Source organism: Centruroides vittatus, unplaced genomic scaffold (genome assembly GCF_030686945.1).
Source record: "Centruroides vittatus isolate TY-2023 unplaced genomic scaffold, ASM3068694v2 contig_891, whole genome shotgun sequence".
In the NCBI taxonomy this organism is placed as follows: Eukaryota; Metazoa; Arthropoda; class Arachnida; order Scorpiones; family Buthidae; genus Centruroides; species Centruroides vittatus.
The window spans coordinates 277,138-296,708 of record NW_027122582.1 but is presented as its reverse complement, the minus strand read 5'-3'; the positions used below and the strand labels follow the sequence as shown (position 1 = coordinate 296,708).

The 19,571-nt window shown below is 34.9% G+C and overlaps 1 protein-coding gene across 1 annotated transcript; it reads left to right on the top strand.

Annotated features, from left to right (window-relative positions):
• The first annotated feature begins 4,192 nt into the window (after positions 1–4,192).
• LOC136983899 (leukocyte elastase inhibitor-like) lies at positions 4,193–18,705 on the top strand. Its single transcript, XM_067280784.1, has 4 exons — positions 4,193–4,579; positions 12,311–13,446; positions 14,902–14,977; positions 18,529–18,705. Exons 2-4 carry the CDS (start codon positions 12,313–12,315, stop codon positions 18,687–18,689), a joined length of 1,371 nt encoding a protein of 456 aa, XP_067136885.1. The 5' UTR covers positions 4,193–4,579; positions 12,311–12,312; the 3' UTR covers positions 18,690–18,705.
• Positions 18,706–19,571: the final 866 nt, after the last annotated feature.

The window sequence follows — 19,571 nt, the reverse complement described above, 5'->3', positions numbered from 1 at the left end:
GGTCAAGGTGGCAACCTACCGCTCTGGGGGACCCGGGTTCGGATCCCGACGAGTCAAAAAATTCCCAGGAATTTTTCGGGGGTGGGCCGTCTGGTATATCGCGCTCCTTCCCTCACCACCTGGTCGCTCCATTGTGGGCCTGGCCGAACCCATAATGGGCTTGCTTAAATAGTCTCTGTTAGTGCCCACAGGGCGGGAAGAGTTAAAAAAAATTAAAAAAATAGCAACTCTGCCTGACATTTCACATCTCACTTGCTAGAAATCAATGTTAATATGTTAAAATTATTATCTTATTCTGTAGCATCCAGAAATGGTCTCTTCTTAATTTGAACTGTTTAAGGAAGCCCAATTTGAGTTCGAATTAACGAGTGTCTACCGTATTTCAAAAGTAGCCTTTGCAATTTTATCATTGCTGGTGTCAAATGCGACGGTAGAAAACGTTTTTCCCGTGTATAATATGATGAAAAACAAGTTAGGAAACAAAAAGTTACTGGAAACAGTGCAAGGCATATTATTTGAAAGATATTTTTTGAAAAAATCTCATTTGTCTTGGTATCATTTAAGTCTATTCAAGAAGCGCTAAATTTCTTTAACCAAAACATGTCCCACTACATAAAAAATCAAGATGACGACACTATTAAAAATCTTAAACGCTTTACAGAGGTGTAATATGAAAGATATTAGTATTGTATGAGACAAATCCCCCTCATACTTGTGAGACCCCGGACAGAAGTCGATTTAGAGGTCCGAAAGTGGACTATCAATCGAGAAATTAAAGATCTCCTTTTCAGGCACGATTAGGAAGAATTAAAGGTCTAGATTGAACAAAGCTTTTTTTTTTTTTTTTTTTTTTTTGTAAAATATTGAAACAAAGAATGAATCGTGTAGAAACGACTAAAGTCGAGGAAAACGTGGTTAGAGAAGAGTCGGGTTTAGTTACGACGTTGACCTCTCCCGCGCCCTCCAACAGGTTTCGAATTGTCATCAGGTGACGATAGGAAACTAATCAAAAGACGGCTTTGGGGGTAAAACTGATTAATACGCGCGATTCAAGGATGTGACGTTCTTGGTTCTTGGTGCTCCACTTCAGGAATTTTTGCGATCCTGCAGATCAGCAGCGACAGTTTTGTTGACTCCTGGGACTTATCGTCGCTCTCCCGCGACGTCATACTTCGCCCAGATTCACCCTTCTCCCGAGACTCGCCCGAAACTGTGTCGCTAGGCCGTCGATCGCAACGTCGTCATCAAGGGACAGAAGGAAGAACTTCCTACTGTACTGTACGTCGGACTCTTGTTGGAACTTTTAACTCTCTCCTCGAGCTGTGTTACGACGGAACTTTGCAAAACGTTGTAAGAAACTTTTTGTAATATAATAAACGGGTTAAAAGATGGAAAGCCTGTTTCAAAGAGCTTTTTCCACTCCCACACGATAGTCATGACCGCGCGACGATCCTGACAAACACACACAGTCGGCTAACCGCACATGCAATGCTGTTTCAGTTTACTTTATACGTAAGGTGTGAACCAGCGTGAGTTAGCTCTTTGTTTTGCAGTTGGTGATGATTAATATTTTAGACTGGACGTTATGACTGGCACGTCCTAGCCCATTGTATTTTTTATCCACGAGGCTTTGACCCGAGTTCTAAATTAACATCGAGGCCTGACTTGCGTTTTGTTATTGACGTCTTTTATTTGAATGTATTTAATAAGTAAGCCTTAGTGAGCTACGTGAGTTATGAGTTGTGAGCCTTTTCAGTGTGTATTTTTAACACCATTCTCTTAGTAAACTTGTTATACTTGCCTCTATTAAATGTGTCGTTATTCCTGTAACACTATTAAAATCGCTTGTTTATTTTATTATTATTTTTTCGCCTTTTCGTATTGAATGTCTTTTTACATCAGCCGAGTTGAACATTTACTTCTACACTCACTGGCCAATGAATTAGAAACCCTCATGCATATTAAGTAAATGTAATTTTGTAGCTTATACGCAAAACATGTGAGTCATATGAGGTACTATGTGTTCATAAACTCCTATTTAAGAATTCTGTTGGTCAGTATGGTCATTAAGTTTATAAAAATAGGAAAAGCGAAGGACTTGACGGAGTTTCAAAAAGGGCTGATTGTGGGTGCGTCTTGCTGAGCCACGATATCAAGAATTGTAAAGCTGACTGGTTTTTCCAAAGGTGAGATATTCCGAGTGTTCAATCGATAAAAAAATAACTCACAGTCGATGTCTAAAAGAAGTAACTGTGGCTCCAAAACAGTTAACCAGGAAAGCGACCGACGTCGTCTGAAAAGGCTAGTATGAAAAAAAGGACTTCCTCTGTGCAGCACGGAAGAATTTAACGAATCCCGTCCTTGACCCATATCTACCCAAACCATGCGTATACAACTGAAAATGTGGGGACCCGAGCAAGGTCCGAATCGTCACCCAGTGGGGGGCGCGACCTCGGAATGCGTCAAAGTTCCAGTTGCGGGGGCGGCAAAGAAAATATACCGCGCGACAGAACAATAGAAGTGTTTTCTTTAAAGAGGTGTAAGCTGAGAAAGTAAGTGAAATAATGGGTCTACAGTCGAAGCAAAGCTAGCAAGAGGGGATCCAATTCGAACTAGCGGCTGACCTTTCCCGCGTCCTCCGGTGAGTTTCAAATTGTAACAGGTGACGAGATGAGACCAATAAGATAACGTGTCGAGGGATCAGGTTTAAGCGTTTTGTAAGGAGAGGTACGCGTAAGAAAAGATAAGATGACAGTCTTGGTGGTGGTGCGCGAACGACAGGTAGTGCTCGCCGCGGTTGTGGTGATGTGAAAGAAAAACGTACGTTCCAAATACAATAAAGGGAAGGAAAGACTTGCTGACAGTGACTGAACTTCCGCTCGTAGGATACCGACTCAGCGACCGAGCCCCAGCTAACCGCCACATCTGAAGGAGGACGTAGGACTACCCCCGAAAGGCGAGAAATTACGGGATCGGGAGAAACGACGAACTTAGCAGCGCCCGAACGACTCCGAAAAAGACTTTAATAGTGCTCCACCGAGGCTCATCTTTGTAAGTTGTGTATAATCATTTTTCGCTGTTATTAAACGCATTGTAAATGTGAACCCTATCTCAGTGTGTCTTACCTCGCCCACTCGGAAGGGCTGACCGCAAAACGCCATCCAAAAGACTCACCACAGTCGGATAACCTCACAAAAAGATCGGTATGAACAGTCTAAGGCCTATACGAAAACCACTGATTTCTATGAAGAACCGGAAAGTTCGTCTACAGTGGTGCCAAGAGTGCCGAGATTAAACATCTGAGGACTGGAAAAAAAGTAATATGATCAGACGAATTACGTATACCATATTCTGTACCGACAATAGACAGAGAGTTTGGAGGGAGCCCCACGAAGCAATGGACCCTGCTTGTCTCATTAACTTATCAAGGTTCTGGTGGGAGTTCATCATGGTATGAGGCATATTTTGTTGGGACGAAACTGGTCCGCTGATATTCCTGAAAGGTCAGGGGACTTCCAACCTGAATATTGTCGCCGATCAAGTTCATCCTGCAATGTTGCACTTTTTTTCTTGCATTTGACGGCTCTTTCTTTGATGACAACGCTACTGTCCATCGCGCAAGAATTATTCAGAAAGTCGACTTTCGCCAACCACCTTGGTCACCACAAAGCCCAGATCTTAATCCCATCAAGAACGCATAGGACATGTTAGAACGACAGATCCGCCAGCAAAGTTTGATTCTGTCAAATCTACGCGGACTAAAGGAAAGTCTAGTGAATGCCTGGCGTGCATTGGACTTAGAAGCACTTCAGCATCTTGTATGCCAAATCGAGTAAATGATATAATTCGAGCTAAAGGTGGTCCAATAAAATATTAAATTCATGTGGCCAGTGAGTATATAAATATTTTTTTTTTGTTATAATGTAAGAACGCATGGCATGTTGCAATGACAAATCGACAATCGGTGTATAAAATATGATCGAATGGTACAATTAAGTTTAAATGCATTTAGCTATTCATAAATTTTCATTTAAATTCTGGATAAAAATGTAAGAGAAAGAAATAACTAGGTGATTTCTAGGGGGAATTGTTGTGGCCGGATGGCCGAGCGGTCAAGGTTAGGGGCAGCCTGCCGCCCAGGGGACCCGGGATCGAAGCCGGACGGGTCGAAATATCCCCAGGAATTTTTCGGGGGGTGGTCCGTCCGGATATGTCGGTCCCCGTCCCTCACCACCCGGCCACCCCATTGTGGGCCTGGCCGAACTCATAATGGGCTTGCTATAAGAGGCCCTCTTAGTGCCCACTGGGCGGAAAGAGTTACAAAAAAAAAAAAAAAAAGGGGGGAATTGTTTTCATTCTAGAGGAACTGCTGATTGGCACTTGGCAACGTGGGAGTTCGTGTCTAATATGAAACGTTATCAATACTAGTGGGCAGTGCCCACTGGGAACGCCCTTCAGGAAGATACGCACGTACTGTACTAACGGGGCAATATAACCGTACAGACGAAACTCGACCTCAATCAGATTAAAACAACTCGTAACTTTCACGAACAACAAACATCTCGTACAAGGACCAGAAGTAAGTATTACGTAGACTTTGTCGTTGTAAGATTGTAAATTCCAAATATTTTTTAGAATTTTCAGTAATATTTTAAGAAATTTTATTTATTTTTCATCTTTTTACCACATGCCGATCGAAGAGGAAGAGGTATTCGCAAAAATGCCGATTGTTGCAAACTGCACAATCCGCATAATCCTCTCACAAAAGTTGCGTGCTTCTATGCGATGCCGCCATACCAACTCTGAATCTTCTACGAACTCCGCAAAAACCGACGCTTTTTACGCATTAATCTAGATAGCCTTTTTTATTCTTATATTAAATTTGTAAAGTTTACGCTTTTTTCTTGTAACTTTTTTAAGTTTCGTATTATCAGTTTTTTTTTAAATCGATCGTAAAAATTATCGTGTGTCGCAGGAATCTTATTAATTTAAATTCAAAGTAGTCGCTAATCCAAAAAGATTGGGAACACTGGTTTATAATAACACGTCATTTGCTTTAATATTCTAAATTTTTTATTTTATCAGTTGTTATTGATAGAATAATTACTTCACCAACCCTTAAAGTAAAATTAATGTAAAATATTATCTTCTTTGTAATTTTTAAAGTGTTTAAGAATCGTAAAGAAAATATGTCTGCAGATTAGAAACTTAGTTTTAATATGTTATTTATGAAGTAATAGTATGATAAAAATGGACTAGCTATAATATACAATCACAGATGAAAATATATTTACTCCATTTTACTGTATACACAGATAAAAGTTTATTCTGTAAACACATATATTAATGACTATAGAATATTAATACAGTTTTAACTGTCTTTTATCGAAATTGAGATTCTTATAAGATATCTATTAGTTTTCGTATTTAAATCGTACAATTGAGTCAATTTAAGAGCATCCGTGGGAATTGCTGCGTAATGCTCCCTTATCTGAAGTAACAAGCTCACTTGGTGATATTAATGGTACAGTAGACTCTCACTAAGCTGGCCATTCCTGGCACAGACAGGTGCCACATTGCTGAGAGTGTATAAGCTTAAAAGTAATGAATAAATGGGACTTGTTTTGCTTAAACTTATAAAACACTTGGAAATGCTAAAATTCAGTATCACATAATTTCACTGTACCTGCATATTTCTTTTCATTCTTATATCATTAATAGCAGAGAGGAGGAGGAGCTAACTCAAAACTTAAAAATATGTAAATAATTAATAACATCCTTTTATTAACGTGTACACGAAGACTGTATTGCACACGCCAATAAACAATTTTTACCACCGTAAATGTTTTCAAAAAACAATTTTTGAAGTTCAAAGAAGTACATTTTTAATATTTTTGTGTCAATGGAGAGAACTTAAGCCTCTGTAACTTCCTTGGATCCACCAGTATATATCACCAATTTTACTGCTCTATCATATAATAAATACAGTATACTCAAATTATTTTCACTTCCCAGAAATGCAGTAGATGGCCTAGCTGAAAAGAAGTGAACATCCTTTATCCAAAATTTGTGAATGCTCTCTAATTGGACAGTATAAAAAGAAATAAGTAAAGTACTGCCTTAAAGGTCACGTGATCTCCAAAATGTGGTTGCTAATCACTTTTTGTCTTGTCCACTTGAGATGAGAAGGCATACGTGTGATTCGTGCTATTTGTTTGTATATATTAATACCTTTTTAATATGTAATTGCTTCTTGTATGTTCAATGAAATCGGTTATGATTCTGTGAGAAACCTTTTGACTACCTAAATATTAAACAATTGACCAATGAAAGTTTCATTGAATCTCCACAACATATACCATAGTGTAGAAAACCCTGCTGTTGTGTTCCCTGGGTGATGATATACTGTAAGATTAAAGATAGATCCTTATAAATGTTTGTTTGCTTCCATATTGTGACTACTGCTCTAAAAATGTCACAACATAATGCTCTAAAAATGTCACAACATAATGCTCATTTAAATGGACTGCTCTACTATCTAGTGCACTGTTAACAGGAATTCTGCTAATATCATTACAAAATATGGGAGAAAATCAGGAACTGGAAGAGTACTCTCTTATCTAATATTCTGTTAAGTGGACTTGACTGTAGTTGGAAATATTAGTCATTTAGTTAAATTGAAAATAGAGTTTAATTAAACTTCAATGTTCCACACAAAAGTAATCACATACTCATTCACATTTCTTTAAGAAGTGCAAATTATGATATGATCAATTACTATAACTAGGTGAAATTGCAATAGTAACAAACAATAGTGTATGACAGGCTTCAAATCAGTTTATCAAAATTTTAAAAATGAGTAGGAATAAGGAGTAGAAGCAATAATTGAACAGAAAAATTTCATTTAAAGAAGATAAAATATATTTTAAAAAATTTCTGAACCAATTGGAAGATGATATAGCACTTTTCTTTCTACCATAAAAAAAGTTAAAAAATTGAAATCATTACATAATTTACACTATAATGGTAGATCATCTAAAGTCTGATTTAGAAAAACAAGCCAACCTTAAAGCTGTTAAGATTAATTATAATTTATTTACTACATAAATGCATATTGTTGATTAAAATAAGTTAGGAAAAGAATTCAATCCAAAGAGAATTAAAAGAATTATAAGAAAGGAAGAGAGATTAGAAAAAGTTCTGCATCTTAATACTGTATTAAAAAAAATAAAATTTGCAAAAGAATGTAAAATAATGGTATATTATTTCTGAAGTTGATTGATTTTCAGCTATGACAATGAATTGAAGATATTTGGCTCTGAGAAATGAAATGTAACATGTAGGAAACTTAGAATTGAGATAATGAAGTATCTGAGACCTAAGAGAAATATGGTAGAGACCAGTTTTGTTTTGGGATGCATATTTGTATCTGGCATTGAATATTTAGTATTTATTCATGGAAATATTTATATATAAACATCCAAAGAAACTCGAAATCATCTAACCAACAGCCAAATTAATCTGGCAAAGAGGAGGTTGCAGGATAGACTCCCGCTGTGGGCCGATTCGTTTCTTCCAGATTATTCTAAAGAAGTTAAAATCAAATTATAGTTGCTATTTTCATTAAGAGATAGAGCCTAATGTCTATCTCTAGTCCTAATGATGTAATTTCTAATTGATATTTGTAACATATTGTCTGCCCAATTAATTTTGCTGTTGGTTGGATGATTATGATGGAAATATTGATTAAAGGTCATTTACAGCAGGGATGGGCAACCGTTTTCTATGTTGGCGACATTGAAAACTACAGAACAGATTCAGGTCACATAAAACAGAAAAATGAAAAAAAAAAGATAATAAATCAAAATTATTTATTCATAGGCTATATGATTATAAATTAACATATTAATTACTGCTAGTTTTAAATTAGTTTTGACGTGAGTCTGTTAGCTGATTTCTTGTTTTACTTTTTACTAAATTCATTGCAGAAAAAACTGTTCACATATATAAACCAACATCTACAAACTTTATATACATAATAAGCCAACAACAATTGGATCATATTGTGATATAATAGCCCGATATAATCCAGATGTTGGATTATTATACTGTTTACATACACAAGTTGTAGAAAATAAGAATAGAATTTTTGCTTCATACTTCTGTAAGATGGAAAATTGATATATTTATTAATATTTTGTGCAATGCAGGCTGTGGGTCGTCCATCCCCGATTTACAGGGTCTCTCAAAAATACACGGCATTACCTCAGGAATGGTTCTTCATGTGTAGACAAAAAACATTTTATACTAATACAAAACTCAAAAACCAAGCATTTTGGGTCTCATCATAGAAAGGTCTGGCTCAGTTTCTGAGTTATTAACTAAGAAGTCTTATGATTTCCTTCATAATAAGGGTACTGATATTACCCATTCTAACCATGTAATCAAATAAGGAGCAAGTGTATGCATTTTAAGTGCAGGTCCACTTTAGTTTATAAAGTATAAAAAATGTTTGAAGTGTTTTTAAAATATAATTTTATAGAAAGTATAAAATAATCTAATAATTTTAATCTTTGCTGTTATATTCTGCCTTGAGCTCATCTGCTAGTTTCTTATATATTAATTGTGGTACTAAATTTGTTGTTTCTGTATATTTTTAAGATGTTAATATATATTTAATGTTTTTGATATAATTAATTTTTGTGTAAAGCATATATTGAAGTATTTAAATTATTCAAATTTAAAATATAAAATTTTAGAACTTAAAAATTTTTAAAAAAATAGCTGAGATAAAAAGTTTGTTATTACAACTACAGGTGAAGCTTAGAATCTCTGATTTTTCATTAGGAGTTAAAATGAGTATTTTATAAAATAAATGTTTCTTATAATTATTATTAATTTGAACAAATTTCTAATTTAATTTAAAAAGGAATGACCAATTATTTATTGTGATATTGTCACAATGCTGGGCTGTACTTTTTAATCATATTTTAAAATAATTTACAATACATGCACTCCATCTCAAATTATTAGTGTCTTGCCCCTGTACATCATACTTTTCCTTTAACATCAGAGTTGTGTCAGTCATTGATTAACTGCTTTCAGGGAAAGAAGTTTTGAATTGAAATAATGTGACTTCTGGTTTGCATAGGACATGTGTATGTAGTTAAACAGGGCCTCCTGTCCCTAAGGTTTCCATATCTGATCTCATCTTTCATCCATAACTTTTTTTGAAATTTAGAAAAGACAGATGGACGGACAATGATGGGAATTTATAGATCTGTGGCAATACGCCATATTACTGTATATATTTTAGATATAAGTTTAGTTTTAAGTTTTCTTTTTTCTTTGTTCTCTCCTTTTGTTTTCTCGAATTTTTGACTAACATTCCTTTCCTGTGGGTGGAGTAACCCTTTCTAAGAACCACATTATCAATGGAAAGTGAAGGCCCTGAGGCTACTATAATGGATAAGAGGGACATTCTTGGGTCGGACTCTTAGTGAAGGCAGACGTGTGAAAGGTATGCTCCTGCTCGTCGTCTAGAAGGACAAAGGGAGACGAAGGTGGCCTGCAAAGGAGAGAAAAGGACCCATGCGAACGTGATGAAAGACGAACATCCCTTGTATAAGGAGGATCATTGGAGAGATCCAATTAAAGATCATCTTGAAGCAGGATTTATAATGGTTCTCCACCAGAAGAGTATCAAGACCAGACAAAAAAACCCGGGTATTCTTTATAACCTCTTCTTCTATCATCCTAAAATCTTTTTTATTAACCTTTCTTTCCTCTTTTAGTTTATAATTTAGTGTAAGTATTAGTTGTAAGATTACAAGTCTGTCTTTTACTTATTTGTCGTGAACGGGTTCCCTTGACTCGTATTTATTAGATTCCTTGCCCCGATTTTGGATATTTTGTAATGCTCAAAGTTAGAATCCAAAAAGAATCCTGTGTATTACTAATTATGTGAAAAATAAGTAATTGTTGTCAGTGGTGATATTCGAAATAGTTAACAAAGAGTTCGCTAGCAGAAAATTTTTCCCTGACAATTACTCGACAAACGAAATGGAAGTTTTGACTAGAAATAAAACAATACCTTTTCTTGTGATATATCTAATAACTAGTGACGTATTTGGAACGTAACGAGCCCTGGGCGAAGATCAGGTAACAATAGTATATTAGTGCTGTCGACATTTTTTTTTTTAGGCAGAGAAATTTTCCACCCCGAATGGCACTACTCATAGTAGACAGATGTCATCATCTCTCGTAATACAATATCCTTTATATTTCGCTGTCCATAGCCCGACACTGTTCCGCAGCCATCTTCTATTTTCTTGCGTGCGTGGAATTCTGGGATCTCTCTTATAACTGGAGCTAGTTTCAAGAACTCTCTTGAATTGATTGCGATTAAACCTAGTTTCGGTCGAGATTGAAACAGTCGAGAGAGATCGCACCAAGACATAGTCCGCGACCTTGCTCACAATCTAGATTGAAATGCTCGGTGCGAACGGGGTATAAGGCTCTAGTTTAGTAGTATTACAGAGTATAATACATATATTTTAATATATTTTTAAAAAAAAAACAAAACCACTGAGAAATGTTCCGTGTGTTTAACAAGGTTCGGAAAACTGAAAATTTTAACAACGGGTTCGAGCAACCTGCGCGAACCCGCTGAATATCACCACTGATTGTTGTTATTTATTTGTGTACTGCCCTTCATAGACCTTTGTACATTCACGTGACTCACGGATCTACAATTTTTTGAAACTCAATTACTTTTTATTATCTTGTATAAATGGATGCAGATATAGAAGATTGAACTTGAAACTGAATTTTCATTTGTCATAATGAATACCGATCTCATGATTTTTGATTAATGATCAATGATATTTGAAATCAAAAATCCTTTTATGTATTGTACCAGCTATCTTGTTTTGGGAGTCATGAAATGTTTCAGAAAAAGTAAACAACAACAAGCTTTGAATAATAAAAATCAGTGAGTTCTTTTGTCAGTATTATAGATTCATACATCTAATAGTTCTGCAATTCTCTTTTGAAAATCTTAATGTATTATTGAGCATCAGCAACCTATGCTACTAATAATAATAATTTTTTTTCCACAATTGAATTATTTCATGTTTATATATGTGTGTAAAAGTAAATGCCAGTTTCCAAGAGTATAAAGTTATAAATATACATTTAAACTATACAATGCACAGTTTTTGAATAGGAGTCATCTATTGATCACATGTACTGTACAGTTTGAAGGATGAGGAAGTGATTGGACATTGAGGTGAACAAATATTGCATTCACTTCAGTGAGAATATTGTATTGCTTTCCACTGCCATAAATTTGGAACACTAAGTCGCCCTAAGGTCGCCCTTCAATCACATTTACATTTGTGCTGAGTGATCGCCAGTCCAAAAGTCAAATTTTTGTGCTGAAAAAAGAGTAATGTTAACTTGAAGACTAAATTCATGCAGGACAATCAAAGTCTTCATGTTTTAAAGTCCTGTCTTTAAGTGAACTCAAACAGCACATAAAAGTCAGAAATGACTAATTATACTAAAAAGAGAAGTTGATTTTAACTGTATATAAATAATATACCAGAAATAGTATCCCACATTTAGAATGGAATTGATTTATCTATACTATGTATCACTCAATATTACAGTTGAGACGTATGCATTCATCTGGATGTTCGGATTCTTTGCATGACACCTCACTTCATCATTCAAAGAATTTTAAAAATGAGTTACTTCTGATCCATTGTCATAAGGTTTTATATATGTATTTTTCCTATTCCGAAAGTTATTGCAACAAATATTTGCAGTTTTATTTTTCAACTAGATTGTTCAATAATAGATAGTATACTTGAAAATTATTGAATCATCTATATGTTGTTTTCTATATATAATAAAAACTAAACTTTTTTCCCTTGTATATTTGAAATACAGTATATCTACTTCATTTTGAATGTGGGAGGGACTATAGTTTAATTTTTAAAAACAGATAATTTGAAATTTTTTAGTACAGTATTTCCCACAGTATTTGAATTATTATTTTTAAAAAATTGGCTGTACATATATGGTACTGAATAAAAATATTGTTACCTTGTTTAAATTGCATAAATTATTCACTAATGAAATGTGGAAACAATTAATTAGAATTATTTAATTAAGAAATTACTGTAGTCTAAAAATTTTAATGTAATAATCTACTCATTTAATTGTAATATTATCAAAAGTTGTTCTCCAAATAAACATAGTTTGATAATTAAAAATGTCTTAAAATACTCTTTTTATTTTTCAGAAATGAATATAAGTGAAGAATCAAGTTTGAATCCAACTATGCAGTTTACATTTGAATTATATAAAACAATTGTATCTTCAGAAGAAGAAAATGTATTAATTTCACCTCTAAGTGTAACTGTTGCTTTGAGTATGACTCTAATGGGAGGGAGGAGTAATACTGCTGAACAAATGAAGAAGGTTCTAATTATGGAGGATAGCGAAGAGACATTTTCTAAATATTCTGAAATTATTTTGCACTTTAATAAAAATTCCGATACTGTGAAAATTGCAAATCGAATGTACTTACAGAAAGATTATTCCATTGAATCAGATTTTACGTCCAGCCTTAAAAAAATATTTCAAAGTGATTGTGGAATTGTAGACTTCATAAATGATTCGATTAATGCAAAAAATAGCATAAATTCATGGGTATCGTCAGTAACAGAAAATAAAATTAATGATTTGCTTGGTGATGTTGAACCATCAACCCGTCTTATACTGATTAGTGCTATTTATTTCAAAGGATTTTGGGCTAAGAAATTCTCCACATCTTTAACCAAAACACATCCTTTTTATGTAACAAAGGATAAAATTGTTAATACTGATATGATGTATCAAAAAGGAAAATTTGGATACCTGAAAGATGAGGAATTGCAAGCTCACGTACTTCGGTTACCTTATGAGAAAGATGCATTAAGTATGATAATCATTCTTCCATCTGAAATAGATGGACTACAAGAAATTGAGAATAAACTGAGTTCAGATAAATTCAATAGTTTATGCAATGAAGTTAAAAGTTGTGTAGGCGATGTACATGTCTGGTTACCGAAATTCAAATTGGAAAGTGCAATAAATTTAAAAGCTGTACTGTCGAAAATGGGTATAACAGATTTATTTGATCCAAGCAAAGCAGATTTGTCTGGTATCAATAATAAGAGAGATTTATATGTTGACGAGGTGATACATAAAGCATTTATAGATGTAAATGAAGAAGGAACAGAGGCAGCAGCAGCAACCGCAGTTGACGATGAGTTATGTAGCCAGGAATATTATGAAATACCGGAATTCAAAGCAGATCATCCTTTCTTATACTTTGTTGTTGATCATAAATATAACAATATTTTATTCATTGGATCATTGAAATTGCCAAATTCTGCAAAATAATTTCCTGGTGAATTATAAATCAAAATTACTTGTATTATGGCTTCAAACTGTCATTTAATATTGGACATGTGGAATGCATTTTGGAAGAATGCATTCCACAATCTAAACATATAAAATTATTTGTCCTGACTGACTGAGTGATTGATTCATCACCATCCAGAGCAAACCACTGAACTGAAAGTGGTGAAATTTGGTACACAGTTAGGGTATGTCATGAAAATGTACACTAAGATGGGATTTTTCAAAATTTCCATGGGGAGGGAGAGCATTAAAGCTTAACCCAAAGAACGGCTTCTATTGTACTATTTTAGATGCAATTCTTTGTTTTTAACTACATTTAGTCTTCATTGAATACTTAGATTTATTAAATTGATAACATTTCAGACATTGTTATAAATATTTTTATATGTTTCGATTTTTTAACCAAATGTTCAAACCGTTTTAAATTAGAATTTGATATTGCATATTGGTTCGATTATAGAATGATTAAACATTCCATAAAATTGATCAGGTTGGAAATGTTTGTTTGAAGCAGTAAAATGATTCGCAGCAATAAGGGGTATGTCTTATATAACAATTACTATGGTTGTTGAAGATTACCGTTGATAGTAATAACTTTAATTTCCAAACGTACAATATTTACCAAATCATCCAATTTGTTTGTCCAAGCAATGCTGGGCTCATTTGCTAGTAAAATATATACATGGAAAAGAAAAGAGTTTGTTTTCCTTTTAATCTGTGTGTACAATAAATATGTCTGATATTAAACAGCAATGTTAGAGCCATAATATAAATAATAATGAAAAATCAGACAAGCAGTTCCAAAGACTATAAATTATAAATGACTAATATATATAGTTAATTATTTTAATATGAATTAAAAGAAACTTTAACAATTCGATATTGTTCTTTTAATCTTTTCTTTCTTGGTGGTGGTTCATATGGAGTTTTGTGGCTATTCACCTTTTACTCCGAGAGACTTGTGGGTGATCACTAGATAACCGAAAAGCCGGCCATATAGAATTGCCTAATCATAGAAGCGTCTAGTGACTGGGCACGTTCCAACTTACTCTGATGGAGGCTCCCTCTGTCGGATAGTTTAAGAACTATGATATGTTCAGAAAGTAGTTTAAATAAAGTAAAAAATAAGAACTATGTGTCAGTTTTCAGTTTTCCTGGAAGAAAAATTAAACTTTCTTTTTCAGAAAGTTTGATATGAGTGTCAATAGAGACGTATTTTAAAAAAAACAACATTTACTTCACTTTGCTGCTATTTAGAATTGAGTAATGTAAAAAATTTTGTATCTTTAGATTAAACACTTTCTGAATAGTGGCTGATGCCAGAGTTTTGATGTTAGAAGGCAGAAAGCTGAAGACTGAGTCTGTAAAGAAATGTGACTTTCTTCTTCTTCTTAACAATCTTTATTTCTTTCCTGACACTGCAAGGCACAGTCGGGTAAAGTACAGAGTGGCCTTTTGGCTTATAAAAGGCAAGATTCCGAAATTAAGATAGAAACATCAGGTATAATGCCATGTTCTTGTGGCAAACAAACAACTTACAGAACCTTGGTCGTGAACCATGTTAAGTCACGACCCAACAGGTACAGCAAATTTGACAGTTGGTACATCACATGTGAACAGAAGGACAGAAGATACAAAACAAATCACCACACGCATATTACAACAATGTGGCACAAAAAGCTAGTTACTGGATGCAAGTCCTGCATCCTTCAAAATACTGCTTGAATAGATCTTTCAGTAGGAGGTAGTTATGACTGTCTGTAGACTTAAAACAAATGGCATTGAATCTTCTAAAATCAATGAATTTTATATCGTTAATTAAAGATAAATCTTAATTCACTGTATGCTATTAATAAAAACAGTTCAATTCTTTGCTTTTAATAAGATGTTCCAAGAGTCCTAAATCATAAAACTGATTAAATATGTAATGTAACTGATAATGTAAGAAATGCTTTTTTTCAGATAATACTTTATTTCTTGATTACAATCCCTGTTTTGGATAATCTGTATTATAAAAATAAAAAAACAACTTTTTTTAAAATGACCACAAACTTTTAAAATACAAAAGATTTAAAAACATGTTAAGAAAAATACAAACATACCATAGAGCCTGTTACCAGTGTGCATCTTCTAATAAACAGATGTTATGAATGTTTTTGAACTCTCAGGTTCTTCTTTAGGTAATAAATAACTCCTGAATGAATGCAATTCAAATTAAATTCAATTGGAACACCAGTCAGAACTCTATTGCATGGATATTGATAACATTATTCAGGCTGCACCCCTTTAACAGCTGTAGATTATTGTAAGTTTTTGTCTACGAGCGCCTGCCAGGCTGTTGACAGGGTGATTTCATCCTTATTGTTAATGCAATTACCATCGTTGAGTGTAGCCATGCAGATGTAAATAGCATCTAGCCAGCTAAGATGGTGTACGTGTTGTGTAGTGTGGATCACCTTTGCTTGATTGAACATTGGTTCTACGTCGAGGTCTGAGGCATAGATGGCTAGAGCAGAGGTGGTCTTCACGTGTAGAATATCCACTGCATGTTCTTTCATTCTCACTTCTAGGGAGCGCTTGGTGGATCCTATGTAGACCAGAGACCAGGCTTCTGTCCCATCTATGGTCCATGAGTGGGATGGCGTACACACCCAGGAGTCATTCTTTGTTGGGAGTGTCTTTTCCGTTCTGTAAAATGTCAAATATTGTAGCACATTTTCTATAAATGATGCAAATATTTTTTTTCTTAACTATCTCAGAGTATAACAATTTCAGGTACGGATTGTAAGTAACCAGGATGATACTGGGTGGAACTTTGTTGGGTACCTGGGTTGGGTCTAGTTTTTGGCAACGGTGCCATCTGTGGATCAATTTACGTGTGATAACATGTTAACCATGTTCTTTGGCTACATGTTCAATAAGCCTCAGCTCGGCTCTGAGAGCTATCTGAGAAGACGAGTGTGTGTAGGCCCTCCTAATTAAGGTATTAAAGGCTGCCATTTTATAATGTGGAGGGTCACACGACCCTGCCAGTATATATAGATGTTCTGACCCCGGTTTACGATATACTTCCGTGTGGATTGCTGTTTGTTCGAACTTGATGTTGATGTTGAGGAAATGTGCCTCAGAAGCCTGAGCTTGGTCTATCTCTAGGGTCAAGCCATATGGGTTATCATTGAATGAATCGACAAATGCTGATGTTTGGCTTTACTCTTCATAGGATGAGAATATCATTGATGTATGTACCTTTCTATATAATGCGTTGTTGGGTAAATGTTGTGGGATGATCTTAGATTCTAACTGCCTGACCACAATCTCACACAGATGATCTGCATTGGGGCTGCCCATCGGGACACCTCCCTTGAGTGTATGTAACGCTGTTGAATTGGAACAAGGAATTTATAACATAGTAGATGTGCCAATTCTAGTATCTGTTGGTGCATAGTACTATCATTAACAATGTTGAAAAGTACATCTCTGATGGTGCAAAATGCTGATGGGAGTCTAATAGACGAGTACAGTAACTTAAAGTCTAAAACCATTATGAAGGCAGGAGGCACTGATATTTCCTCGAGGAGGGATACAAGGTCTACTGGGTTGGTCAGAGCATATGGGTATCCTTCTAAGTGGGGTAAAAGTAGCCTGTGTGTGAGCTTCTCCAGTTTAATGGTTGGTGCCCTGGCTTTATCTATAACTGGTTGTAGCTGTTGTCCAGGTTTATGGATTTTCACAAAGGCGAACATCCTAGGAGTATCTGGAGATTCGATTGTGATATTCTCTAACTCAAGGCGTTTGGCGAGCTTCGTACTGGCAAAGTGTTTAACTCTCACCTGTAATCTGTCAATAGCCTTGTTACTTGCAATGGTACATTGGTTGCGGTTTACATGTTCCTCTAATAGTCGATTGTATGTATCACGTTTCATGAGGACGATAGACTTAGTCTTGTCAGCTCTGACCAACGTGACATTGTTGTGGTACATCCAACTTCTTGTGTGCTCCAAATTAGATCTCAAGCGTTTCATATCTTGCAGTTGGGTGGATTTTTAAGCATGTGAAGTGGCGTTCCATCTGTAGTATTCTTTATCAATATCAGGTAATCCACCAGTAGAGATTCCAATTCAGGGATAGGGTTTAAGTCTTCTGTGGTCGGAGGGGTGCAAACTTAAGTCCTAAACTCAAGACTTTGACTGCATAAGTTGGTAACTTTAAGTCGTCCCAAACAAGGTACGGGAATGAGGGTTGTTGCAGCTTCCAGGGTGTCTGCATCCTTATGATCTATTGGAGTTTCCGTTGGTAGCGCTTCTTTAAAGTGTTTGTTAGTCTTTCCTATATGGCTACAAGCCAAGTGTTCTCTTGGGCTAAGGTGTAGGGACTCTTATCAAAAAGTGTGTTCTTGATCCTGATTAGTTCTGCGATATTGGTGTATATGTGCTTCCTTGTTGTGTGGATGGCTCTATTGAAGCACATACTCTGCACTTTAGCAAGTAGTGATTCATTACCCAGTGGGAGTCAAATACGGAAGGTAGCACTTTTTCTTTTTTGCATTCCATCAGAAAGTCATATCTGGCTCTTGCCTTAGTTAGGCTTATGAGCATTCGAATGTATCTATTAGCCAGCATGGCTAATTAATCAAACAACATTGATATTACACCGGAGTAAAGTAAACAAACATACCATAGAGCCTGTTACTGGTGTGCATCTTTAATTTGAATTGCATTCGTTCAGGAGTTATTAGTTACCTGAAGAAGAACCTGAGAGTTCAAAAACGTTTGTAATGGTCTGTTTATTAGAAGATGCACACCAGTAACAGGCTCTATGGTATGTTTGTTTACTTTACTCTCGTGTGGTATCAATGTTGTTTTAAGAAAGATACATTATAGAAATACCAAATATATAGAATTTTAATTTACAAAATGAATAAAAGTTTCTTACATTAATGTTTTAGCATTCACAATTATTTTAGCAGCAGTTCTCTGTATTTCCTCTAAGCTGGGACTTAATTTCTGATATTTTCTTTTTACATCTTTATCTTGAAGAGAGTTCTTTTCTGAGGGTCAATTGTTTTGTTACCTGGTACTGAATGGGCTGAAACAAAAGAAGACTTGTCTGTTGCATCAACAGCTGAAAGCTGTGGACCCAAAGATTTTAGAGCTTTATTACTACTTCTAGTTGGCTCTCAGATATCGATTCCAGACCTGCTTCAAGATTCTTAAGAGCTTTCCTAACATTTTCTCGCAATCTTGAAGGTGTTGAAGTTGATGGTGTGTATAGTTTGTCTACAGGCAATGATGTCTTTTCCTTTCTTTTATCTTCAAAAATAATCAATCTTTGTTCATTTTTTTCTGTACTTGATGAATTTATAATTCATATTGCAATTCTGTGTTGATGTGTTGTTCATTTTCTTTATGTTCTGTTGGAAATGGTTGCAGTTCTTTAGTCTGAAGATATATGCAAACTGTATGAATATGTTTACACATGTTCCAATGAACTGTTGAGTCAAGACATGTGAATATACCCATTTTCTAGCCATTTTCTAGCCTGATAATTCGCCAGTGGTTGGTCACTGTTAAAATGTTCCAGTAGAAGTTTTTTGGAATAACTAGCACCACACAGACCACAGTTCAAAATGTTCGAATTATCAGGTGTTTCAATTATTTCACCATGGTCATTCAGATGATGATAACATAGCCGGCGAATGTTATTGAATTTCCTGGAACATAAATGACAAGGATAATTAAACACTTTTTGCAACTTCTTTGGATTCACTAACTCGCTCACGTGATCTGGATGACAATTGTTTGTATGCACTTTTAAATAACGGAACTCTTTAAAGTCTTTCTGCACAATGTGCATGTGTAACTATTTATAATGTCAGTTTTCGCAGAAGCTGTAAGTTCAGGTATTCATTCATGATGTCTGCCATCTCATCAATGAAGACAAATGCTACACACATAAATATGAAATAAGCCTAACAAAATAAATATGTAAACTAAAAACTTAATAAATGAAATTTGCAAAAAACTGATTGCTAATAATAAGTAAAATCATTAATAAAACAAAATTTAATAAAATAAATTTTGTATTTAATAAGCTAC

Bases quoted from the DNA above. Each gene is read 5' to 3' on its own strand.
- LOC136983899 (XM_067280784.1), top strand. From the start codon at position 12,313: ATGAATATAAGTGAAGAATCAAGTTTGAATCCAACTATGCAGTTTACA. The intron at 13,447-14,901 runs GCAAAATAATTT...TGACACTGCAAG, and splicing joins CATTGAAATTGCCAAATTCT to GCACAGTCGGGTAAAGTACA. The intron at 14,978-18,528 runs GTATAATGCCAT...TTCTTTTCTGAG, and splicing joins AATTAAGATAGAAACATCAG to GGTCAATTGTTTTGTTACCT.